Here is a 26,890-nt window from a genome sequence, read left to right as displayed (position 1 = left end):
AATCAGGCAAATAGAAGCTTGCAGCCGTACAGTGCACAGACACTTCTTTCCAGAAGGCAGAGAGCAATGCTCAGTCTACTGACAGGCGAGCCAGCAGACCGACAAGAAGTCAGGACATACTCTCATAGCGCTAACAGACGGTAACACCACCAGTGGGTCTTCTGAAGCCCACTTTTGCTCTCCTGGGTTTGATTGCTCCTGAATGCACATTCAACCTCCTCTGCTGCTGCCAGTGAAGACCTGCAGATGCACTCAACCACAGGCTTACTTTTCAACCCTGCATCTGTCTCAACACTCACACCAAAGTTGTACCAGCGAAAAGAGGATACACATGTTTTATTGACAGAGCTACAGGTGGTTTGAGTTTGAGCTGCTGGTGGACTGGAGGGGTTTTTTCCTGTGTGGTGAGCTTTGGCGTCTTTGGAGCCAGTATGTTGCCTATTGTTGCGGCATGTTTGGTATTCATCCTGCTGGGCTCGGGGCAGGCTCAGGTTGCCACACAGACTCAGGGGCAGAGCCAGAGTCGGGGCCAGGGGCAGGACAGCTCTGCCACCCCTTGGAGGCAGGTGATTCAGTGGGAGAACAATGGCCGGCTGTTTAGCTTGCTGAACAGTGGAGCTGAATATGTCCCTGCTGGGGTAGGGGCTCAGGACAGTGGTCCCAGGGTGGTTGTAGCAGACAGTCGTCCACGCTCTTCGCGTAGACCTCAGGGAGGCAATGTCCGCCGACAGGCTCCATCAAGAGGATCCTCTGAGACTGTCCGTGGGCAGGCTAGACATCCCTTTGGCTTTGGGCAAGTTCCTGATAACTGGAGACAAACTGCAGGCAGCACAGGGGGTAGCCAGTTCCAAGGATCTACTAGCACTCGCTTCAGGCCATCCACAGGCTCTTCATCTTCATCGTCATCATCGTCGTCATCCTTTTCTTCATCATCTTATAATATACCATCCTACCCACAGAACCCTTTTCCTCAACAGCCGCCCTTCCAACCAGTACCTTATGACCCTAGTTTTGGAGACGGACCAGTCAGGAGCTACGAGCCACCTTTTCAGCCTGTTGCTGGTGGAGGATATGGTGGTGGAGGATATGGCGGTGGAGGATATGGCGGTGGAGTGTATGGCGGTGGGGGGTATGGTGGTGGTGGACAGGGGTATACAGGAGCAGGGTATGGAGGTGGTCTGGCGCCAGTGCTCCCAGGCTCTCCCTCTGATTTTACAGACGATGGCTACCGTTACTTCCAGTCTTATGGCTACGGGGCCAATCCTGTGGTTCCTGTGGTGCCTGCACGCGCTGCCCAACCACCGTTTACAGATGGTCTGGACCACAGATACACCCACAGTCTCTTCAACGGGGAGACTGCTCCTGCTGTCCCTGCTGTCCCCGCCCCTGACCCCAACCAGGCAGCTCCCGTGATAGTGGACAGGACAGGACCAGCTGGTCAACCTCAAATCAGGAGCCCTCAGTATGAGCAGTTTCCTCCATTTGGAAGACCCCAGCCTCCTTTCCTGCAGCCCGCTCCATCAGGCAGAAGTTCTCCAAACTCCGGCCTTGAGAACCCCAGCATAAATGTTGGAAGTGTGTACCGACAAGAACAGAGAGGTACAGTAAGCTTTCTGTTTTTGGTTTTAAAAACACACAATGTATCTTTTATTTCCCATTTTAATCAGGCAGTTTAACCAGATCTTGATAATATAAGGAAAGGCTGTGGCACAAGGATAGGACTGCAGATTTGTGTTATGTCTTCAACAAAATTCTAAGGCACGTAAAACATTTGAATGTTCAGCTGAAACATGGAACACGTTCACTTGTGGGCATTCACCCAAAAAGATGTCTGCCTTTGTGAGTAGGTTTCTGTTATTGCTGGACATATGAATTTGAAATCTGTAAAACCCAGGAGAGTAGAGAGCTCACCACCCCCTCAAGAGCACATTCATGTTTTTCCAGTTTTCCTCTTTCATGTTTGTCAGATATCTGGAGTAATCAGACTGAAACAGCTGCTTAAAATTCAGCCTGTTTTTCAGTTTACAAACAAAGCAAAGTGAACACAAGGTTCATCTTTTCCCACTTGTATGGTTATTGAAACCAGGTGTTGAGCAAGCCCTGCCAATGTACAGAGAGCACACACAGGAACCCCTGTGTTTTTGTGCAGAGAGTCCTGTGCTGCACGTAAGTAGACTGCTTCAAGCAGCGTGTGGTGTTGGGTAATGGTGGTGACCTCATAGGGGGTCTGGTGACAGGGGGTGTCGGTGGGCCGTGGCTGCCTCCTGGGCTTGAGGACAGGAGAGGGGGAACAAGGGAGGGGGATACAGTACTTCCCCACTCCCTGAGGGGGAGGGAGAGCATGGAAAGTCCCTGTAACACACATGGGGTCTATTGCTCCAGCTACAGGAAATCAAAGAAATATTTAGTCAGAGTTCTTAGGGGAAGAATGAGTGTCAAACGTGCAATACCCTGGCTTAAAAAATCTAAATAATCTAATAACCTATCGCTGTGCTTTGAAGGGAGAAGTTTCTCTAGAGTTTATTGTTAATGCTCAGGAAATTATGACTAAATGCAAACAACATGTGAATTTTTTTTATGTTCTTACTGCCAGAGGCTGCGTCTAGTCTGTGTTGAGGGGAGATAAGGACCTCCAACAAGATTCTTAATAACGCAGATTTATTTTTTGTTTAACTCAATGATCTGCCTTACTGTGCAGCAGTCTCTCCAGTGTGCTGTGTGCCTTGAAACCATCATTCATTAGCCACTCTAGTGCTTGGAGCCATTTCTACAGCACAAAAAAACAACATGTGTGCAGATTCCTTAGTGCTTCCAGTAATCATTGTGATAAAGATTCAGCCATTGGGAGCTGTTGAAAAGTTGACATTTTTATTGCACTGCTTCATGACTCAGCATTAAGCTGTTATAGTATCCTAATAACTATTGTGATCTACATGTTTAAAGTTTACCTACAACTGAAGCATATTTAAGCATATTTCCATTAAAGTCAATGTTGTGTTGTATTAATTAGAGGCGGCAAAGTACATAAGATAAACTACCTCATCATACTGTATGTGGCCACGCTGCATGTGGTCAGTCACTGACGGGTTCAGATAATTATTCCAACTGTCTGGCAACATTATGGAAATTATCCCTACAGAGATATGCCTTTTTTTAAGGAATAAGATCCTTTTTGTTTATCCAGAAACAGAAATTCGCCAGCATAGTGTCACATCTAACTTAGTGTATTATGGGTTTATTTCAACCAAAGCGGAGTTAGTGATTTTTGGAACAGGAAGAGGAACCAGTCTTGTGAGTGAGTTTCAACTTTGAATAAAGTGTGTTTTACAATGATATCATTACTGTTTTTTTAAATGGAGTCTGGTGTTTTTGACAAAAAGAGATTTTGGGACTGTTCCTGGTTGAACAAAGGGGATCTAATTCCTTCACAAAAGGTAGACCTCTGTTAGGATTCTCTCCATAAATCAGCAGACACTTAAAATAACATGTCAGTGGCAAACACAAGCACTTTTAGTAGACTTCAGTTGAAGGTGCAAATATGTCCTGAGTGGTTCTATGGCAGCCTGTTTCACCGCCGCCAGCTGAAGTGATATCGCTCAATACTGGACCAATTTCAAAAACTGTTGTTTCCATTAGTTACTCAGGCACAAAACATGGGGAAATAGTGTAGAAAAATACCAAACTTACCCTTTAACCCGCAGCGAAAGCTGTAAGGGGTTGGTGGTGATGGCAGAGTGTGGTGTAAAGAGAACAAGAACATTACTCAGCACTGTGTACTGTATGTACAGTGTGTTCAAAGTGTTACGAAAATAGATCATTCCGCCATATGTGCAAAATTGGAGCAATGGATCAAGTTCGCCAGTGTTTTTCCTTAATCCACAGTAGCTATAACATCAGTCAGAGAGGCACTTTTGTTGTTAAAGAGCTATAGTTTGTAATGGGACTATGACTTTAAGCTATCTCCATTTGATTTGAGGTACACAGCACCAGTTCCAACACTAAAAGGCTGAGTCACAGCCATCTCTTTTTACCCCCTGAGAAATTCCTGTGTCAGATTATCAGGCAAACTGACGAAGAAGAGATTCTGATCTACCACAAGCTCAAGGAGATGAATCAAATCTATTCAGAAGGGCCATTTACTCAGTGTTAGTAGTAAGGCTGGATTGTGTTTGAAAAATGACAATACCATTACTAATACCAGTACCATTAAAGTGATACTGATACTAATAGAGTACTCCTTTCATTACCCATGATATGAATGGAGTAGTGTGTAGTACAGCCATACTTTTAATAGTTTTGGTGACCTGCTAACTCCATCAAATACACCACACTCAACTTCACCACAGCACAGACTGTATGGGTATTAGCTGCTGCTGTGGGAGTGGGAGCTCCATACCAAAGACAGTGAGTCTGCCTGTACACACCAGTGTAAGGGCTAACTGTAAGTGTCACACCGCTAACATTACCTAACAGTTATTAACAGAGTTAACAACAGAATTGAGTTGTTTCTGTCCCTTTGATGCTACTTGGTATTGGGTTATTTCAATCAATACCAGGAATACAAGGTATTAAATACTAATACCAAGCCCTAGTTAGTAGGGCTCCAACCCAGATGCTGCTAGAAGGATTTCTTGGATTGTGAAGCCTTGATGTGGGTTTGCACTCTTCGAGTGTTGTTTCAAAAGGTGAAATTTTGCATTGGTTTTGTAATAAAGCTTCATCGCAATGGTCATTTAAAAAGTTAGCATATCGTCCCCACTATATCAGTTGTCATTTCATCTCAAACTTCCTTGATCTCACACACTCCCTGACAAAGCCACAAGCAGTCATAGGTAAGAATAATAGACTGTAAAATTAATTCATTAAGGCAGCTGCGAGGCAGAGCTGCATTTATTTCACTCATTAGCTTAAATGTGATATCTTCAAATTAATAAGAGAAAAGGTTTTAGTATCTCATTTTGTTGAAATTAAGCTGTAACATATCAACTGACCACCAAAAGTAAAATGGTTGATAATCATGAAAAAAGATAAGGTGTAATACAAGGCGTAGAGAGAATAATGAGCTACCTGGCAAAAGAAGCTGTGATATACTTTATACTTAATAATCAAAAGGCAGCTGTTTTGATTTTTTTCTTTTTTGTTTTAAAATGACCTCCATGAATTTCAAGTATTCCAATCTGTCAGTCCCCTGCAGCTACCAGCCTATAGCTTAAAGCGCAGAGAGAGCCCTCATGTCTTTTATTATGCTTTATTAGATGGCATAAAAAGTATGGCAAGATTCAGTTTCTTTTCTCCGTGCCCCACTTAGAGTGTAATGTGTGGCTTTGTCACATGCTGTCGAGAGCTGATCAGCTTTGGTTTCTCAATACACTTTATCCCTCTGAAAGAGACCCAATTTCACATTTCAAAAGATTAGGAAGCAGAGAACAAAGCCTTCCTAGGGTGAAGAGAAAAAAAATGGGGTCGAGAGTGCTGCTGGAAAACCTCAGCATTTCACATTGGTCTTACAGTGTTTACATGGTCTGCCCCAGGAAGCTTCCCCCTGTTCTTTACATCTGCCTCTGAGAGAGCTGTCATATAGGATGTTTACACAATGCCAGCAAAGGCAAAGCCCTCATTTAAACTTGCAGCTGAGCAGGGAGGACTCACTGGGACGTTAAACTGGGCAAATATAAAATAGGAAACTTCTTATTTGATTTCCATAAACAGACCATAACTAAAGCCCTTCATGTTAATCCAAAATCAAAAGACAGAGCATTATTTCATTATCGTTTATTTCCCTTCCTGTGGTTTAAGCTTGCTGCAACACAAATTAAAGGTTGTACATACTTTTTTCTTTTATTCATGCTTCCAGGCTTAGAGGTCAGATGGTTTGACTTTTGGTTTCTTGAACAAGCTCACATTAAAGCATGTCTGGCCTTTGTGAGCTAAACAGAGAGGGGTGATAAGACTACGCCAGAGACCCTTGCTGGCATGGCCTTTACTGGGAACGGGACAGACCGACATTCACTCTGACAAGTCAGGCCTGCTTTTTTTTGTACTTGTTCCTCAGGTTTTCTGACAGACTTGGTCAGTGGCCCACTTTAAAAACAGCAGTGGTGTGAGATCACTGTTGTTTTTGCCCTGGCACGCATGTTCTCCCTCTCTGTGTCTCTGTCTGGCTCTCTTGCTGTGTCTCTGTGCACCTACGCCTTCCCTCATCTCTTCATCTCTGTCACTTGTTTGCAGAATCCAAAGTATGAAAAAACACAGGCTGCATTGCAACAAGCTCTCCTGTGATACTGTAGCTCAGATATATCCAAGTTTAGCCTTATCCCCAACAGATAGTGACTAGGCATCCTGCGTTTACTATATTAAAGGTTAAGCTGAAGTGACATGCTCACATAAAGATCAGTGCACATGAAAGAACACATGACATTAGCCAAGAAGGCGAGCAATTATTGGTAAAAAACTTTCTTCCCTCTTGCAACTCTTGTGCTCTCTCACCCCAGACTCACCCCTGTCTGACAGCCCTATGGAGCAAAAGTGTCTCATTAGAAAACCATGATAATAATCTGGAATGCACAGTAATTAGTGGCCAAAGGCTCTCTCTTGAGTGACCCAGTCATGAACTGTGGGCCCTGTCGCTGCATTTTTGTTCATCATATCCTCCGATCAGCAGCCAGCTAATAAAAAGTAGATGACAAATACATGAAAGAGTTCCTCTGTTTATGGGGTGTTTCAGTGTTACTGATGGGAAAGCCTGGAATTCAAAGAGTTTAAAAGGTGACCTGTAACAGATGACCAATCACTAGATGACTAAATGAAATCATAATAACACTGCTGTAAATTAGTTTGTCAGCTTTAACCACACTTAATAACACTAAGATGTATTATCACGTTTGAGTCTAAACCAATAAGTAATTACTCTTTTGTTTTTGAGTGTTGCAAGCAGGTTTGCTAGTAAATTACTCCTCTTCAAACAAGGTTGTGTGTAATTTAAAGTGGCTGTATGGCAGTAAAGGATGAGCAGTCTGTCTATTGTTGCAGGTTTGCCGGATCTGGTTCCTGATCCCAACTATGTCCAGGCTTCCACATATATCCAAAGAGCCCACATGTATTCTCTCCGCTGTGCTGCAGAAGAAAAATGTCTGTCAAGGTAAAACCAATTCAAGATGTCCTTTGCTGGCCTTTGTTTATTTATTTATTTATTTATTTATTTATTTAATAATGTGTTTCTTTACTTTTCAGTGGGTTCATTCGAATGACACAGTATCAGAAATGTACTTACTTGCCCCTGTGGGTTTTGTTTTCATGTTAATGTTTTCATGTTAGTGACAAATGTTCTCATTTTATTGGTTTCTGCAATATCTTAGGGGCAGCGTGGTGGCATTCGGCCAAGGTATATGAGAAACTATAAATAATTTCCTGTCTCAGTTGTAGCCCTCTGATAGCCTGATGTCCTGACCAGTGTTGTACTCTACTTTGGATCATGCATTAACAGCAAAGTGCTAATTTGTATGATGGATTAACATTCTTCATAAACTGCTTCACCTTGGGGTAGCATTTACCAGCGAGTGAACCATCCACAATTCTAACGTAGCCTTCAGGATTATGCCAGTTCTGCACAGCACTATCTGAAAGAAGTAATGAAAAAAGTTGACCACTGCACAGCATAAGTGAACTGAATCCTGGTCACCTCCGGGGATACAGACTGTTGTTAGTTTCATCTCTCTGTGTTGGTGGATACCATCCCTTGATCCCCGGGCCTGGGCCCTTTGACTGCCTCCGCACTAAAGACACTATTGAAATGATGGAAGTGTGCTGTCCCCATGGCTGCTCTATTTGCCCTCTTCCCATCACAAGCACAGCCATCCCTCAAAACCCTTTCATATCCTGTCTGAGTTTGCAGCAATCACCGACAGATGGGCTGTTGTAATTTGCCATACACTCCAATGTCAACAACAGCCGCAAGATGAATGGCTTAGATGTTCAGTGGTATTGTGAACTCGAGGTTGTTCCTCCCTCTTCACACAAAAAAGTGAATCGTGCAACAGAATGTTCCCTCTCCCCGTGTTGAAACTGTGTATTTGGAGAGATGGTTGTAATCTGTAGAATGAATTATTTAGTAGATGTGCTCCTGCCTCCAAGCCTTCCCAGCCCTGCTCTTTTTTTCTTTCCTTGTCTTAGTTATGAGAAACAGACATGCTGACATTATTTTTGCAGCCACTTGTGCAGTTTCCCCTCACTGTTTTTTGTCTTGACGTATGTGATTCAGCTCCGCCTATGGCCCTGAGACCACCGACTATGATGTAAGGGTCCTGCTGCGATTCCCACAGAGGGTGAAGAACAAGGGGACTGCCGACTTCATGCCTAACAGGCCACGTCATACCTGGGAGTGGCATAGCTGTCATCAGTGAGTACTTAATACAAAACAGATTTCACCCAATCAAATGATTACGCTTTACTGGCTACAATATTAGCTATTGCGGTAACCAGGGAACTAGTTGGCAAGCATCTTTATGTCAGTCTGATTTTATCTTTACAGAGTGTGTTTATGTGTGTGAGTAATGTGCTGATCACCTTTGCCATGATTCAAGGTTATTGCAGTGTTATAAAATGGACTGAACTTGTTCATTTTGATTTCGATTTGTTTGTTTGATCTAGCTGTGGCTAATTAATGAACTGTATTTAACCATAGTCGATGATGATGTGCATTCCTCAGTCTAGACTTTTCTCTCCATAAAGGGTGCATCAACTCTACTCTGCATCTGACAAGGCAACAGCATGACAAAGCAAAAAAGCTCCACATTTGCTCATAGAAATGGGGGTTCAGTTCAAATGAAAGGTGAAAATTTCGAATTGCTTTGTTCAGTTCAGTTCAAAGATTGGTAGTCACTGTCAGTGTAGTTTGTTCACTCTTTTTTCCTGAGCTGTGTGGTTGCATCACCTCAAGTGAACACACCACCGTTCAAATGCACTTCAGTAAGTGAATACATCGCCCTTCATAGAGCCCAACATTCAGCACTGATTATTACTGTCTTCAGTTCAGTAGTATGTTCAGTCTGTTCAAGCTGTCACGTTCAGCACTGCACATAGAGTTAATAGCTTAGCAGCCTATTATTTATGACAGCGTTATCAGATCATGATTGTTTCTGTTGCTTTTGCAGTCTTCTAAAAAGGAAGTAATGTACTGTGAATTACAACTGCACTCTCAGACACCTGTGAGGGGAGCTCTGTTGCGAGAAATGTTGCTGATTTGTACGGTGCACCAATTTTGAATGTTATTACTCCAGATACAGGTTAAAAGGCTTAGAAAAAAGGTCATGGTTGGCCTTAAAATAAGTACATTATGTGATGTATGTCACGTGACATATGTCACATAATGTCACATGACGTACATCACATACTTAAAATAACTCACCGTTGAATTTTTGTTTCACATGGGACACAAACTTTGGTCTCCTATGCGAAAGTCCTGTGTTTGTTCCATCCCCCACCTGACCGACCTCACTAAGTGGACTTTCACACTCTTAATACTATCTTGACCTCAGCTCACTTCATCTGACTGCGTATCAGCCTTCGAATGATCTGATAACAGCATTCTGAACACATTAGTCAGTGTAGCAGGACCCTTCTAACCAAAATCACTGAGACACCACTAATAACGCCCATTTAATCAAGTGATAATATTGAAACCTGTTGATTCAGTGACAAATTTACCTTGAAAATGTGCCAAGTAAGATTTTGTTTGTACAAACTAAACATTTTCAGTTTAAACCAAACTGTAGGGCTGTAAAATGTAACATAAACGTTGTCCATTCTGCACTAAAATTGATCTGTGTAATCAAAGAAATGACCGCAGTAGCAAACATGCAATACCGATCTGTGATGCGTGTGTGTGAGACAGGACCACTTATTTTTTGGAAATGAGCATTTTTGTGCTTGTTCATGTGTGAGGTGCATTGATGGCACACTGCTACTCTACAGTACGTGTTTGTTGTAGTCTATCGTGCGGCAGTGAGACGGCGCCTGGATGCAACAGATCTGTTTATAAAATGCAGTGCAGTGACAGCACAGAAATTTGATACACAGACATACTGTCAATATACCGTAAATAACGCAGACCTGCCAATACCAGTCAAACCTTATTGGACCTGTTCATGAGTCCACCACCACTCTGTTTGTCTCTTTAAAAAGACTCTTGTCTGCAGTTTAGTTCATAGACTTCACTGATGAACCAGAGAACTGAAGAGTAACACTGGACTTCATCATCAAAGAAATAGCTTTCGGCTTTAGTCTCTTTGTCTCTCTCCACATATCCATGTGTACTACACAAATGGCCTGTATTTCAGTAAGAAAGGGGGAACACTTTAATTTTAACTCTATAAAGTGATTGTTTTGTGATTTAGGGGGTGCTGCAACCTCCCCAGCACCCATACTTCCTAAATAATAATAAATAAGCACAGATTTTTAAAAGAATTTGTGTATTTCTCAGTACTGTATGCATTTGAAAGACCATGGAAAATAACTTTTGAACTCCCCCAACACAGAATTTGACTCGTCTCGAACTACAATGGACTTAGACTACTTGATAGGCTACTTTATGCTCATGCTACAATTTTGTGGCCTGTGTTATAAAACTTTCAACCTCTGTAGCATGACTGCTGTCTGCAAAAAAGTTAACATACAGCCCTGCCTAACTGACCTTGTACAATACAGCAGCAGCAGCAGCAGCAGCAGCATCACTCACCCCCTCACCATTGGGAGTCTGATGTTTCCCAACCTAAGAACCCCAGTTGGCCTTATTATATCTAGATGGACACCAGGAGAAGAAGATGCTCAAGTAGTAAATTATTTTAGATGTAGCCTTGGTTAACAAAATAGAGTGCAGTTGCCATTTCTCTGGTGATGGCCCCTCAGATGGGCATGACCTTGGCACTGCTGGTGTAAAGTTCTCTGTTGAAGTGAGACAATGTGTGGATGTGTGTCCACATCAGCGTATCCTTGCTGCTCAGCAAGTCTTGGAGGACACAGAGCATAGAGTCCATGTCCAGTGAAGTTATGTAGCACATGTCAATGAAATATAACTGAAGATGAATGCAGATTGGGTGTTATAGTGCCCAGTGAGATCAGTATTGAGCCCTACATGGTCATACTCCAAGAAAAGACCAGACTTGCCCTGGTTGGACCCAGAGAGTACACAGATATTTCAGTCTCTTGGTCTAAAAAGGAGAGGGCGCAAACCTGTGGAGAGCCATTGGAGAGCCAACTCTGTGTGAAATAAATCAACAGGACAAAATACTCAAATTTCCACATTACATGAAATATAATGGTATGTAGCTATGTGGGGTTGATCACCTTTGCAAGCACATTTATCATTGTGTCTTTTTTAGCAAGCCATCTGAGGCTCATGGGGACTACTGATGAGGTGATTTTGAGGGTATCATCATTGTTTTTTAACATATATTCCAAAGACTGTCTTTTATCTCAGCTCCAGCCAGTCCGCCCACTGACGTGAGTGCCAGTCTCTGCTTTACTATCCTCATCTTAGAGGAATGTTGACTGGCCGTTAGGAGATTGGCAGTGTTTTTACTGTCTGACATCAGTCTGCATTTACACAGTGGTTCCCAGGAGGCAGAAAGCCAAGACAATCATTCCACTGGCTGTGTGATCGGAATGACAAATCAATCCATTTTTCTTGTCAATCTGTGACACCAGATCACACAGCTGCTAAAGTGTGATGGCGTGGATATGGGTTACTGGGACACAGTGTTTGTTAAGAAAGAAATCTCTTTTGGGGAAGAAAATCTCTAGCCCAGATTTTCACGATAAACTTTCCTGCCCTACATTTTTGTCGAAAAAGCTGTGTAGTTGACAGTTTTGCTTTTCATTACACTCACCCCTATCTTTCTCACTGGAGTATTAGAAGAAGGGAAGGGAACAGCATCCTCTTGAGTATCATGGTGCTGTGAAAATGTTGGAATTCTGTATTTTATTTTATTTTTTAAACAAATGAGGACACAGAATTCCATGTAGAAGTTGTTGTTTTTTTATGCCAATCAGTGTGGGAAGCAAGTGGGAGTCATTAAAGTGTTCTGCTTATGTAGTAGAACTTCAATTCAATTCAATTTCTTCAACTTATTTACCTCAGTCCCTTACAGTACAACTTTATTAAAGTATGTGACCTTTGTGGTCAGAGATCACGGCTGCTATTTGCGCAGGTGCTTGGACGTATGTCTTCGTATCCTGGTTGCACTCTGTGGAAGGCACATGTCAGGCCACTGCTAAATAGTTCTCAAAGAACCTACTGTGTTTTACAACCCAAGCTGTGATCTGAGAAACCCCTTAAAGTCTTGTTTGTTGCAACACGAGTGGAAAATGACTCATGACTTCGAAGAGGGATTGGAATGTTTTGCATATTCCGATTACAAATTATTCTTGTTAAATCCTCTATGTGTCCTTCCAACACTACATTCCCTATAGTTGACATAGTCAGTGAGGGGATCCAGGAATCCAAGGAGGCAGGGGACCCTTCCAGGCACCTCGTAATCCAGCACCTCCTGCTCTCAATCTTTTCCTCTACTTACCGCAATCTTTCTTTCTATTTCACACACACACACACACACACACACACACACACACACACATACACAGAGTAGATAATCATCTCAAGACTGCCACTGAAATGAATGCCAGTTTCAGGGAACACAAACAAAGACTGCATCAACCTTCCAGGCCCTGCAGTTCCCGCCCTGGTTTGAACATGTGTGAATTTACAGTATACACTCACACATGTACAAAATTAATGTGTGCCCATGAACACCCCCAAAATAAGCCTGTTAAGCATGTTAACAGAAACAGAAGAATAATACATGCCCACAGTCACAACACAGATAGTGTTCAGCCGCAGATAACAGCTGACAGGTTTCTACCTGAGAGCAGCTCATAATTGGTTGCCTCTCCTATGGAAAGAATGAGTCCTTGAATGGTCACTTGCTCCATTAGTGGAAAGTACCCACATTTCCTTCCAAGTCATCCTTCAATCTTTAATGACTGTTCCAGTAAAAGCTGTTGCTATGTTGAAACATGGGCCATGAGGTAAGGCGAAAGGGCAATATTTATATAGTCTAGAGTTTGTCTGACTGTAGGAGATCCAGTGCTTACCTCACCTGCTACAACAACTTAAGTCAGCACCACTTGAATATACTGTACAGAGCAATTTAAGAATCAAAGGATAATGGAAATAAATACTTTAAATGACGGGTAGTAATTTCAGTTGGCTGTCCCCTTCAGGAACATTGTCATATTGATGTAGGTCATTTTTGTATCTACTGGATCAGCATCATCATCATCATCATCATCATCATTAGGAGGGGTTGTGCTTTCTAATCTAATCATTAGTGTGATGGATTGAAAACATTTATACCTCTACGGCTCTCGAGTGTTATCAGAATTTAAGGAATAGTTATTTGGCTAATGAGTTTATCATGGGGAATTTTGGTAACATTGAATGGAACCACTTTGTTGCACAACGGAGCTTTTATCATAATCAAAAAGGGTGGGGTGCAGCCACACTTTGTTTTGTTTTGTTATTGTTATGTTTGGTGTATGATGTTGATTTGTCTATGAACTGTGTTGTATGTTGTATTTTTATGGCTGCAGTATGGGTGAAGAGCTTAAGACAAATTTCCCACTTTGTGGGACAATAAAGTTAATCTTGACAGAACACGAAAATAGGCCACTAGGGCTGACCTGAATGCTTCAAAGCTTCCGTCATTGCCACGGTAATCAATGTCTAAATCAGTATTCAAATGCTTGTTTTTTGAAAAAGGTAAAACAAATTGCGGACAGTTATCTATGGGTGACAACTGTTGTAAAGCACTTGCTTTGCATCTAGTGATGCAACTGGACCTGCAGTGTTGGAGCTGTTAGTACAACAGTCTACCTTCCACCTTCTTTTCTCCCTCTCTATCACTCACTCACACGCGCATCTTTGCTACCAAAGTCTGTTCGGGTAGCTGATTAGTGTGTATCATGGGTCTTCAACAGCAGGCCTGTGGCCCTCGGGGGGTCCTCAGAGTTACTGCAGGGGGACTGCCAAATTATTGTTTGATAATTAAGTTTTTTAAAAATAAATTATTTCTGAAAATACACATTAACATGAATCCAGCATATTAGAGCAAAGACAAATCCCAGCCCATTTAATTTACAGTACACAAGATTGATTACAGGGTGTTACCCATAAATCCTTGACAAATGATTCCATGTTTTAGAAATATGTCTGTCAAAAATTAGGATTTTAGTAGCTTAATATTGTATGCAACCATATCAAGGTATGTTTATAAATGGCACTTTAGGCCACCACATATGTTAATGTAGGCCCAGTTTAATATGCAGCTCAATTTTATATATGTAGTAGGGGGTCCCTGCTCCATCTCTTATTCAAGGGGTCTTTGGCCTGTAAAACACAGAAGACCCCTGGCGTATATGAGTATTATACTGTTACTGTTACTGTAACTATGACAACTGTGTTAATTAAAGAGGTTGTCATTTTTGGTGGTATTGAATAGTGTTATTATAATAGTTATAATAGAAATGTTGTAGACTTGAAGTATTTTGTCAGTATGGGTTGAATCATATGTGATATAATACAGTGCAATACAATAGCACAACACCCACATTTTCTAATATGGCCCCAGAATTAGATAAACACCTCTCTGACCTTTATTAAGGTCGGGTTTATTGCTGAGCTGTTGCATTAGATTGCCATACATTTAGCTACTGGTGCACAGAAAAGTGTACACAGTGTAGGAACTGTAGGAACATTGCTATCTTAGTTATACAGACCAGAATACTCACTGCTGACACACTGTAATCGTTGTGCCCATGACAAATGATGTCATGTCTGGAAGCCTGACAGACATACTTCATGTTCAGCAGTGCTCCACAAACCCTGCCATAGTCATGTGTTTCTATAAATCTTCTGCTCTTACTTGTGCTACCAACAGCACACAACTTAGCTTAAAATTGACTGTCAGTACTGTGCTATGGAAAAGCATAGTTTGCTCATGTTGTTGGAGGGGGATTTTCTGCCATATCAGGACATCTGGGCTTTGTGACCACACAACTTGGTTCACCATTGGCTTTTTGATGTATACACCCAAGTTACAGAGAAACACCATGACAAGGAACATGTCCTTTTTGATGTTGTCTTGTATTGTTGTGACAAACTCTAGCAGGCTTGTAAAAACTGAATAGGATCCCGGATAGTGTTGGGTAAGGGTTACTTTAAGAGTAGTCAAAGTACGTTACTGCGTTACTCCCTGAGTAAAGTAACTCAATTACTTTAAAAGTACTTCCAACGTTACTTCCTGAGAAAAGTAACTCAAGCACTTTTAAAGTACTTTTGAGTATTCTACATTTCCTATTGGGCAATGGACCACAGGGCATTAAGCCTACATTTTTTGTCTCCAAAATTAAAGTTATGGACCACTTGCCCTTCACTGAGATCCAATTCTCCCATCACAGCCATCACTTTGACCAGTAGAAACACAGAACGATCTGCTGCCGTAGACAACTGTATGACAACAACACCCCAGCGTTTTTAATATTTCCTCTAGGGATGTTACCACACAAAGTAAAAGAGGGAAATGATGGTGTGAAAGAGCAGAGGCACTTTGTCAACCCGCTGAGTTAACGTTACTGTCATTAGCATCAAGCTAGCAAACAATGGTACATCCTCACGGTTGGACATAAAGTAATAACATTAACAAATAGCGGCAGGGCTTTTACTCACCACAACTGCATAGGCTCCCAGCTTCATTTGAAACAGACTACATTATAGACGGTCCGTTATTTATTAATCCCTCTGTGTGTTTATATATTTACTTTTTATCCGCTCCGTTGTCTTTGTAAAGTTAACATATCGCACCGTCATTTCAAACTCAACACTTGTTTCAAATTAAAAGCCCCTTATAACATCGGCTGAGAGAATCCCTCCATTTTCTAAATAGGCTTTTATTCTGAAACATTTGTCAGAACTTCCTGTGGAAGATACAGTAGCTTGTTAGTTTACGTATGGCGCTTCAAATGGAGCTCCTGCCATCTGCTGACACTTTTAGGTGACTACAACAACATGTCGGCTGGCACATGAACAGACACTGTGACTCAAATAATAGTGAAAGTAATAAAAATAGGACAAGAATAACCCGATGACATCACACACGCCGTGAAAGACGACCGGGGATAATTGGTGAGTACCAGCGTGTAGCGTGTACCAGGCATAATGCAAGTCCTGAGTCTGAAATATGTCTGTCAGCGAGTCCTACTCCACCTACTTAGACTCCACCATAGACAGCGGCAGCATTTCTCCGACCACGTAGTGAGCCACAAGCTCCGTGGCTTCTTTCAGACTGATAGGTTTAACATTATCTCCGTTATTAGAACCAAAGGACAGCCGTTGCTGTTTCGGAGCTGAAGGACCAGTGTTCTAAATGTAACAGAAGTAACTGATGTCTTGTTTGAAAATGTACTCAAGTATTTGATTACTCAAACAGCAAACTAACGCGTTAGGTTACTCATTACTGCAAAAAGTAATCAAAGTACTCTAACGCTTTACTTTGTTACGCGTTATACCCAACTCTGATCCTGGGTCACTTTGATATTTGGGAGAGGTCCAATCCCTACAGCAGTTAATGCTGCAGATGTTTTAAAATGGACGAGTTCTTCGACAGGGTAACTTCTTTCATATTCCGGTTCAGTTGAGATGATCAGTGGCCGTGTGCATCCAAGCTTCGCTAGGCTGCTAAAGCTGTGCAAACAAACACACATCACAGCACGCATACTGTGACACACACACACACACACACACACACACAAATAGATACGTGCACAGGTGAAAATAACCACAAGTGCACACACACATAAACCAATACCGACACACATGCTCACACACACACACAAACACCTCTGATCTTGCCGACTGATACAAGCTAATTAACAACATTCATACATCATTAGGGTGTTAATGTCGTGCTTCAGCAATACTTTATTGTTACCATTAATTAGTATCCATTGTCCTTCGGTACTTTATGATGTGTTCAGTCAAGGTGCAACATCACCAACATAAATGTTAGCAGATGGGGTCAATGAGTTGGGTATACAGTTTAGAAATTCAGGGTCTTTAAAGTCACGCTTTAAGTTGGAGAAACTAAATTTTAACAAAATGAAGATGCAATTAACAAACTTTTTAAACTGACCGTGATCTCTGCTTAGATACTGTTTCTTAGGAAGACATAGCATAACAGATAGCACCACAGTGAACCCTTTGATTGCCTACCTAAAAGGGACAGTTGTCCCCCAAATCAAAAATACATATCTTATCCTCTTTTTTGTAGTATCCAATATCAATATAAATTTTTTTTTGGTGTGAGTTGCAGAGTGTTGGAGATACCAGCCTTAGAGATGTCTGCCTTCTTTCCAATATAATGGAACTAGATGGCACTCGGCTTGTGGTGCTCAAAGCGCCAAAAAAAAAAAACATTCAAAAAAATCCACAGCAATGTCTCTTTCCAGAAATCATGACGTGGTTACTCATGATAATCCACAGATGTCGTTGTGAGCAGTTTCATGAAGTAAAATAGTTCCTACATGAAACTGCTCACAACAAGATCTGTGGATTATCATGAGTAACCAGGTCATGATTTCTGAAAAGAGACATTGCTGTTTAGACTTTCAAACGTATTTTTTTGTCACTTTGAGCACCATAAGCCGAGTGCCATCTAGTTCCATTATATTGGACAGAAGGTAGACATCTCCACAGCCCATATCTCCAGCACTCAGCCACTCACGCCAAACTGATGAACAGCACTACAGGAAAGAGAAAAAACATGTATTTTTTTATTTGGGGGTGAACTGTCCCTTTAACTGAAATGTTTCTTTCACTTTTGACTACATGCAGTCTTTTGCTTCCAACAGGCACTACCACAGTATGGATGAGTTCAGCCACTACGATTTACTGGAGGTCAGCACCGGTCGTAAAGTGGCAGAGGGACACAAAGCTAGTTTCTGTTTGGAGGATACCACCTGTGACTTTGGTCACCTGAAGCGCTATGCCTGCACCACTCACACTCAGGTAACACAGCAAACAAAAACATGACATTATGAATTTCACCCTCATTTGGTGGTCACCCGCAGCACTCTTAGAGCGCTTCCTTTCACCACATGCTTTATCCGCCACAAGGCCGTTATCTATCTACTTTGGTTATGCTATTATCAACTAGTGCAACTGCAAAAAGCCACTCAGGTAAGCAATATTGTGCCCAAGGATTGTTGTGGTGAAAACTGAATGAAATACATGTATTATATGTGTTAGTTGCTACAATAACATCTTGCTTTATTCATTGATTATTGCAACATCTTATATTACTTTTTTTTTTTTTTTACTACTGACTTAAAACTGTTTCTGACTCAGATCAGTATTCCTCATGAGCGTCTCTCCTCCCCTCTGTTTCTTCAGGGTCTGAGCCCAGGCTGCTACGATACATACAATGCTGATATTGACTGCCAGTGGATCGATATCACAGACGTCCAGCCTGGAAACTACATACTTAAGGTAGGAGTCAAGTGAGAATCTAGTGGGCATGGGCATGGCAAGTTTGTGGAGAGCACAAGGTCACATTTCATGGAGGGCGGTGAAGGTCGAGGCCACCAAAACAAATTGAGCTGGGTTATAAAAGAGTTATAAAGCTGCTAAAGTTTTTAGTTTTCTCGTTACCTGGCATTTGAGCACTACATGGCTCAGTGGTATTGGTTTCCCATCCATCTTATTGTCTATTTTCATGCATATTTGGTCAGTATGGCTGAAAGATGTTAAAGATTTATACATGATTGTGTTCAGTGTTATTTATCCCAGGTGCCAGGCACGTGCAGAGGGGGAGGCTGAGGGTGCTCGAGCATCTGCCCCTTTGCCCTTTTGTCAAGGCTTTTTTTGTGTGTGTGAAGGCCTGCCTGCAGCCCTTTTCAAGTAGGACACTTAATAATAACAGTAATACTGATATAATAATTTAGCTATAAATAACATGACCTGGCTGCTGTCAGACAGTTTACATTACATGATGACATTTTACCTGCAGCAGGTGAAAGGTCTGTGATGTCCTCTCCATTGCAACACAGGACACGGCAGACAGACACTCTGCTGTGATGTTCAGATAATGAGTTTCATTTGTGTGAGTGACTATCACATTATATTTATGATATTAGTGTTACACAACGTCACCTTCAAATCTTGCATGAGTTATGCAACATCAGTTTAGTAGTATTTCTTACTTTCTTACTTACGGGTGCTTGGAGCAGCCAAAAAGCTCAGAGAAAGAGCAGCATTTCAGCAATAATTTCTCACTTTCAATATACAGAGTGAACCAACATTATGTTGCACATTATATGAAATCAAATTATAATAAAATTTAAAGGTATTCTGCTGTAGGCTTATGCTGTTTTTTTTTTACTTAAAGAAGTTAAAATATCATCAAACAACCTAACCTTCTTTGACCTGTCATAGAAAGCTTTCCTCCATGGGTCAGCTGAAAGGATGGCACTATGACTATACAAAGGTTCATATGGTTTTACTGCACCATGTTCAAGAAATATTAATGTAAAGTCACCTCAAATTACATTATAACAAATTTATAAGTTTCCTCATTTCAAAACATCATATTGTGGGCCGTGGTCAAAAAATGGGTCATGGCTCCATTCTGAATGGACCACAAGTGACTCGCAAGCATATCAAGTTTGTAAAAAAACACACTTTATTTTGAAGTACAGTGATTTTCCAGCAGAGTTTTTATTCTGAAGAGCCTCAGAATACAGTGACTAATGGACTACTGCTTGATAGAGACAGATCACTAGCTCAATGACATGGCCAAACACAAGTATGATGCTGAATGTATTTAACTGTGTGCACCTTGAATTAATGACTCAGGTGAAATCTGGACCCTGTAGCCGGATCAGTTGGGAACCACTGCTTTATAGGCCATATGACATTAAAATATTAAATATGAAATGACCCTGATTGTATCCATGTCAAATTTCATGTGATTTTGCTGAAGTGTTTTTGAGAAATTTAAAGGGAAAGTCAGCTCAAATGACATTATAACACCCATATATTTCTTATATTTATCTACCATCAACCTCCTTTGATTTCATCAGGTGGAGGACAATGATAATGGTATGATACAATTAGTTTTAAGGTTCCATAATACATTCTGTTTGATAAATTTTTTTAACCCAAAGCACCTGCCCCTCCAAAGGTCTTTTTTAAGCATTACTGGGCCCGTTAGCTGTTTTAGTTTAGTTAAGCAATTATGGTGAGTTGTAATGTGCATTCTGTCCTTTGTCTCTCAGCTCCAGGTCAATCCCAAGTTCTTGGTGCTGGAATCAGACTTCACCAACAATGTGGTCAGGTGTAATATACACTACACAGGACGGTTTGTGACAACAACCAACTGCAAGATAGCACAGTAAGTAAGACATAACGTACACACTTGGCTCACATAATTGGTAACCTTTTTTAGTGTTTTATTTATTTGCAGTGTTCTGATAATCTGCTGCCTGTTTGTACAAGTCAAACCTGGGCAATTATCAGATACCGTGCTCATGTAGAATGGAAACTTAAAGGCAAACTATAAATCAGGGTTTTTGTCATGTTCCCACCACTGAGTTACACTGAAGCACGTGACAAGGTGGCAGCTAAATGCAGTTTTATGAAGAGCCTCACAGTGTTTTGAATTACTTAGTGGACTTAATGGGTTCCTGGCTGAAATATTTGATGATTTAATGAATTATGTTCTCATTCTCCAGTTAAGATTAATAGCCTCTGAAACTTTCATATTCTCCCTCAAAGGGAGATGTAGGGGTGTTGAACTTTTGAATAGCACTATTAGGAAGTGTATCATTGCACTCAGAATTACCATCATATCCTCTTGAAAAGACTTTATATAGAGAGTGGATATACATGAGGAAAGCATCATTAGCTTCAAGTGCTCTAGTCGGTCTCCCTTAGTTTCACTGGTGCAGTGGAATGTAGGCTTAAAATATGTTTGCCGAAGCATTTACGCACTAAATGAAAGCTGAATATAACCGTTAGGTACTGATGCCAATAAAAGAATTACAGTAGCAGATGCCATGAGCTCTATTTCCATCATTAAAGCCTGATATTTGAACTGTTTCTATATCTAATAAAAATCCACTCACATCATGTTAATGTGTGTAATTATGTCCACACTAATATAGTAACAGTTTAACAGACATTTTATGCCCAGTATGGTACGAGGGGTGAATGTTAAAAATCAGTAATTTAATCAATTACAAAAACAAATGAGTGTAATTATAATTGCAAATAAATTGAATAATTTAGAATTGAAACAAAATAGCACAGATGTTGATAACAGTATGTCTTGATTGTAACAAATGTCTTTAACTATAATTAGGATGACATACTAGACAGTATATGCATTTAAAAATAGTTTTTTAAGGATTGTGTTGATGCATTGTGGCTGATTACAAAACAGAGACTGTGTTAATGATATTATTTTTGATCTCTCTTGTAAAATGATAACACAAGCATGAAAAAGTTATTTGATTAAATGCTAAATGTCAATTCATGAAACTACCATCAAATTAATTACATAGCTAGCATTCTGCTGGAAATCTTTATTAGTTTTGGCAGATGCCACTGGCCCCCCTCTGCTTTGAATAGATTTCCTGCAACTTAAAATCCGCCATGTCAATCACAACTATTCATCTGATATGGGGCGTGTTTATGACGTCGGGGAGAGCCACTGAGGCATTTTAAAAAACAACCAAGCTGGCTGCAGCTAATGTGGAATTTTCTGTTGAAGCTGCTGTCATGTCAGTATTAAACGAAGTGGAGGGTATATTTTTGCTAGAAGACGAACAATCATCTGCACATAAAGCTTTTATAAAGATAACTTTGAGTCATATTTGCTGAAACTGTCACTATATTTTGAAAGAAGTACATGAAGCAGATAGTCTGTGAAAAATATTATGTCCCTCCTCCTCTTCCTACTGTCTCTAATGGCATTTACTAGAATCAGACCAAAGTATGGTCAGCAACAACCAATCAGAGCTAAGACACAGCAGTCAATCATGTTAATTGTTACATAAACACTTTCAAACTGTCAAACTAGGCAGCGCGGATTAAATATGAATCACAACTCTGTTACTGCATTGCCTATTTCTCCCCTCAAATGTTTTCAGAAACACATTTTAGTGCACTGTTTAGCTGTAAAATGAGAGTTGTTCTGGCTGATAGACGGTGCTTGGTATTCCTGTTCCTTTCTCATTTTACAGCCAAACAGAGTCAGAGTTGTTACTGCATTATGTGCCTATTGAGGATGTTAAGATTGCCAGACATAGCAACACTTATTGTGGGGGTGCGGGGCTTAATGCACAGCCAAACTCCATTCTAGATGGTGGTTGTAATTTACAGTTTGGTTGTTTGGTAACCAGTATCAGATTCTAATAAAAAAGTGTAGACTTTTGGCATTACAGTGAAAACTAGTCCATACCCATTGGTAGCTTTGTCACCTTCTACCTATGCCAATCCTCAATGCCTATGTGCAGTTTCACATAGATTGACCACATCAGTGAGTAGAAAAACGTGGGACAGACAGAATGACTGACTGACAGTTTCCGTGATTATGTACAGCATACCATACCATGACTTAGTCATACCAAAAATTTAAAAAAACAACAACATTCAGCCACAGGGGGAGCCATTTATAGACCTTTATGTGATGAGCCACGCCCTCTGCAATATTCATTGCCTTATACAAGCTCAGTTTTACTAAGTTTTCCAACTTTTGCCAAGAGGGAACTTTAGATATTGGTCCCTAGATTATGTTCACAGAGTTTCATGCAGATCGGTCAAACTTCCTAGGAAGAGATCGATTTTAAGTGTTTTTCAAAAAATTCAAAGTGGCGGAAAATCTATATACAGGAAGTTATGGGTTCTTGAGGCAAATTTGTTCCTCATGAGGAGAGGCATCTCTGTGCACAGTTTCATGTCTCTACGACATACGGGGCATGAGATATGCCCATTCAAAGTTTGCAATTTCAATCGGTTGCTATAGCGCCCCCCTTTGGCCATGACCCTCTACCACTGTGCCAAATTTCACATGGATTGACCAAGTCAGTGAGGAGAAAAACGTGGGACAGAGACACAGACACACCCACAGACAGAGTTTTCGTCATTATATAGTAAGATAAAATAGTCATATGGTCTTAAAATAATTGAGAACAGAGAACATGTTTTGTGTGGATGGAATTTTGGATCTGCAAACTGTTTTGGACAATTCATGGGTCAAAGACAGTTAACGTCATCTGAGCAGTTATTTTGTTTGAGCCCAGTCAAATTGTTCGTTAAGTACAGTATCTTATGTTGCATTATAATTCTCTGGAGTGTTACAGTTCCTCTAACAACATTTGTTGTGTGTTTATTTTACAGGTCTTGATCAGGCACTGGAAGGCTGCCACGCAAGAGTGACCCTGATTGCTATTCCATTGAAATGTGAATGGAATCCATTTGTTGTTGGCCTATTGTTGATGTTGTTTGTCTCTGCTATTTTGTGCTGTCTCAGTATCCTGAGCCCATGGCAAATGAGGGTTCCACTGGCACTGATAAGAATGAGGGGGTTTAAAATAGACACACACACACACACACACACATACACACACTGTTGCATGATGCATATTGCACGTTGATATCCCAAAAATGAATCAGCACTTCACATCCCTTTAATCAACGTTATAATATTGTCCTACCCACTGTATATTTCATTTTCCATCTCTACCAGTCTGGTTTAGTTAATGCCAGGCCGTGCTATTGACTTTCAAAAGAGGTGTTTACTGTATCTGCACACAAACATCTATGCACATCCCCGGCAGAGTGGTTCTGTTTGAATTATAAATAAAGCGTGAAACAGTGCTGGTGCTGAAATTAGTGGTTCCAGACGAGTCAGGGTTCAGCTGCAATCCAACAAATAAAATTAGGGGACAAAGTCTTTCCCAGGTGCATTCATCCATGCTGCGTGGGGACAGACAGAGATGCCCAGTGACTCAGAAGAACTATAATGTGTTAGTTTTTTTTCCCCCTCTTCACTGCCTCAGTGGGTCAGGCTGGGATACTGTGGTTCTCTGGGCACATCCTGTTTAATGTTGTGTTAACAGCAAGAGGAAGACAGCAGGTCATATTTGTATTTGTCATATTATAAGTCAACATAAAAACAGACTGTCAGTACTGGGCGCTGAACTCCCCTAAATCCTTGCATATTTATGCCGTGTCCCCATTCATCCTTTCTTATTTCAGTAAAACAGGAACAGGAAGCTCAACTGGCAGAAAAGGATGCTTTCCAGAAAACAAGCCTCACAGATTGTAAGCTGTATATTTACACTGTCTTGGGGTCCCTTCTTCAACTACCAACACTGGTCAGATGGCACATAGGTCATCTTTACCTTTTGAAGAATGTTTAAACAAATATTCCACTGATGCATGACTTTAATGATGGAAATGATTTTGTTGTAACTGATTTTACTTTGTTATCCAGTTTCACCTGTTACTGTAATTTGTGAAGTTCAATGAATTTATATATTTTTTCTTGGTAATCTGAATCATTCAAATAGTTTTTGGAAAAAACACTACTGCTACAGACTTAGTGTTATAATGCAGAGCAAAAGAAAGCTGTCTCTACCTACCTCTCCAATCAAGTGAGCTGTTGTTTCCTGTTAACTGTTTGGTTTCCATTGGAAATTCTTGCAGTGGTTGCAGCACACAACCCACAAATCCGTTAAATATATCAAAGGTTACACATTGTGATGCAAGCAATGACTTAGTAACATAACAAAAGACTTAAAGTTAGAATCCTTGAGATGTCAGTCCTGGTTGGTTTGGGGACACATGGTTATTGATGGTAACAGCAAATGCAGTTTAATACTACATCAAACAATCCTTGAGCAGCTTCTTTGTCAACAGCAGTACAGCGAAAGAGCTCCTGGTGTATCTGTGTACAGTGGAACCAAACAAACTCAAGTTTTAATAAAGAAGTCAGTCAATAATGGGACTTCCTCCATCATGTCATGAGTTGTAATGTGATTTCATAGCACACATGGGGTGAGCAGTTTTCCACACAACAGCAGAAGTTGGGTTTTATACAATTGTAGCGCAAATTTCAAGAGAGTTTTCAGAAAATTAGCTCAAGAAAATGGGAATTTATGTGTTTTTCCAACCACTGCTGTTGCGTGAACATTAAGGTTCATGGAGATAAGCAGTAGGTGGCGCCAATTCTCCAATTAGGTGCCACTGCAGAAGACCATGCAACAAGATGACATAATTAAAATGGCGCCAGTCAAACTTCAAATCAAGAAAAACACTGCTTGTATCATAACAGTGCACACTGGCCAATGGAAAAAGAGTGATTTGAAGACAGGTTTGAGTTCTGGAAACAGCCCGTGTGCATAAAGAAATCCAGAGACCACAAAGAGAGCTTACCGTGGCCGGTACAATGACTGTGTGTCATCATATTCACTGAATCTGTCGCATTTACCTTTAATCGATACATCAACTTTTCCTCCAGTGTAAAAGCTTTTTTGGCAATATTTCGAGATTTTTGGCATTTATATTCAGTTTTTTTATGTCCAAAATGACAATGTACATAAAAAAAGTGCATAGAAACGCACCTTGTAACAGGAGTTGATTACCTTGCGGGGATGTTATTGTTATGCAGTCTGTTCCCTGCAGCTTTTCATCAGCAGCTCACTGTAACTGGGCCTTCTTGTCCCTGCAGTATTTACAACTGACATGCTGCTGTTTTGTAGGCAATCATAGTTAGCACTAACCTTGGAGACAAAAATATTGCATTTCCTGGGCCTGCTTTGCATAAACCCGCCCCATGTGTCGCCACTTTTTTTGTGAACCAGCCACAGTAGGAAATATTTGGTTTTCATTAATACAGCAGTGATATGGACTAAAGAGAGTGAACAGTGAACTATGAGGATATCAATGAGATATAATTACAAACACTAACAGTGAACAGGGGTGTATCTAGGATTTGAGGACATTAGGGGCTGTGTCTGGACCTCTGTTGGGGGCTCCGTAGGATCCTCCCCTGGTACTTTTTTTTGAAAACCGGGCTCTATTTTGATGCTTTTTTATGAACTCTAAGACCTTATTTATATTCAAAGAAGAAAAACAAATACCCAGTATGAATCAGTTGATTTTGTGAATTGGGAAATTCCCAACACCCTGTTGTAGGCCAGGTTAGGCCCGCTAACATAGGTTGAGTATCACTGCTTAACAGCATCAAAAATCAGTTACCTCTGACAAATAGCCTGGATTACAAACTTGGGTTGTGTAGTTTCAAAGAGGTGGTCATTTATCAGACAAGGTAAGTCTAATGGCAGATGCTACGGAGTTATGGGAAATGTAGGAACCAGTATTTCTGGAGTTGGCCCACACTAGATAATAAAAGTCAGGACATTTCAACCTCTGCTTCTTTGATTTGAATCCTTCTTTTTAGAAGTCTCTCACAAATCCTTAACTTTATGGGAATGCAATGACAACTTGGTGGAATACCCCTTTAATTGTAATTTAATGGCCAACTAATGGACTTGGTAAGTAGTGAGGCCTTCTTGATTGGTAGTAGGCCTGTATTTCAGCATGTAATTGATTTATGTGAGAGAAAAAATGAAATAAAAAGTTGAGATTATTATTCAAGATATAAATTTAGAAAAGAAATCGATGGGGGCGCAATGAAGACCTGAACACAAACTATAATCAAAGAACCTTCATCCTCTGCTAAACTACTTCTTCCTGCATTAGAAAAGTACCCAGTTA

At 40.8% G+C, this 26,890-nt stretch overlaps 1 protein-coding gene across 2 annotated transcripts; it reads left to right on the top strand.

Annotated features, from left to right (window-relative positions):
* The first annotated feature begins 287 nt into the window (after positions 1-287).
* loxl1 (lysyl oxidase-like 1) lies at positions 288-25,130 on the top strand. Of its 2 annotated transcripts, XM_033628498.2 has the most exons (7): positions 288-1,599; positions 7,030-7,138; positions 8,258-8,395; positions 17,959-18,115; positions 18,500-18,595; positions 20,383-20,498; positions 23,507-25,130. In XM_033628498.2, the coding sequence occupies exons 1-7, from the start codon at positions 432-434 to the stop codon at positions 23,511-23,513; spliced, it is 1,791 nt and encodes a 596-aa protein (XP_033484389.2). In that variant the 5' UTR covers positions 288-431; the 3' UTR covers positions 23,514-25,130. The 2 variants fall into 2 exon arrangements, with proteins under 2 accessions (XP_033484389.2, XP_078017232.1); XM_078161106.1 differs by lacking the exon at positions 23,507-25,130 and having other exon boundaries at positions 20,383-20,502.
* Positions 25,131-26,890: the final 1,760 nt, after the last annotated feature.

This window comes from Epinephelus lanceolatus, chromosome 2 (assembly GCF_041903045.1).
Source record: "Epinephelus lanceolatus isolate andai-2023 chromosome 2, ASM4190304v1, whole genome shotgun sequence".
In the NCBI taxonomy this organism is placed as follows: domain Eukaryota; kingdom Metazoa; phylum Chordata; class Actinopteri; order Perciformes; family Serranidae; genus Epinephelus; species Epinephelus lanceolatus.
Note: the sequence above shows the minus strand (reverse complement) of the source record. Positions and strands in the feature narration are given on the sequence as shown.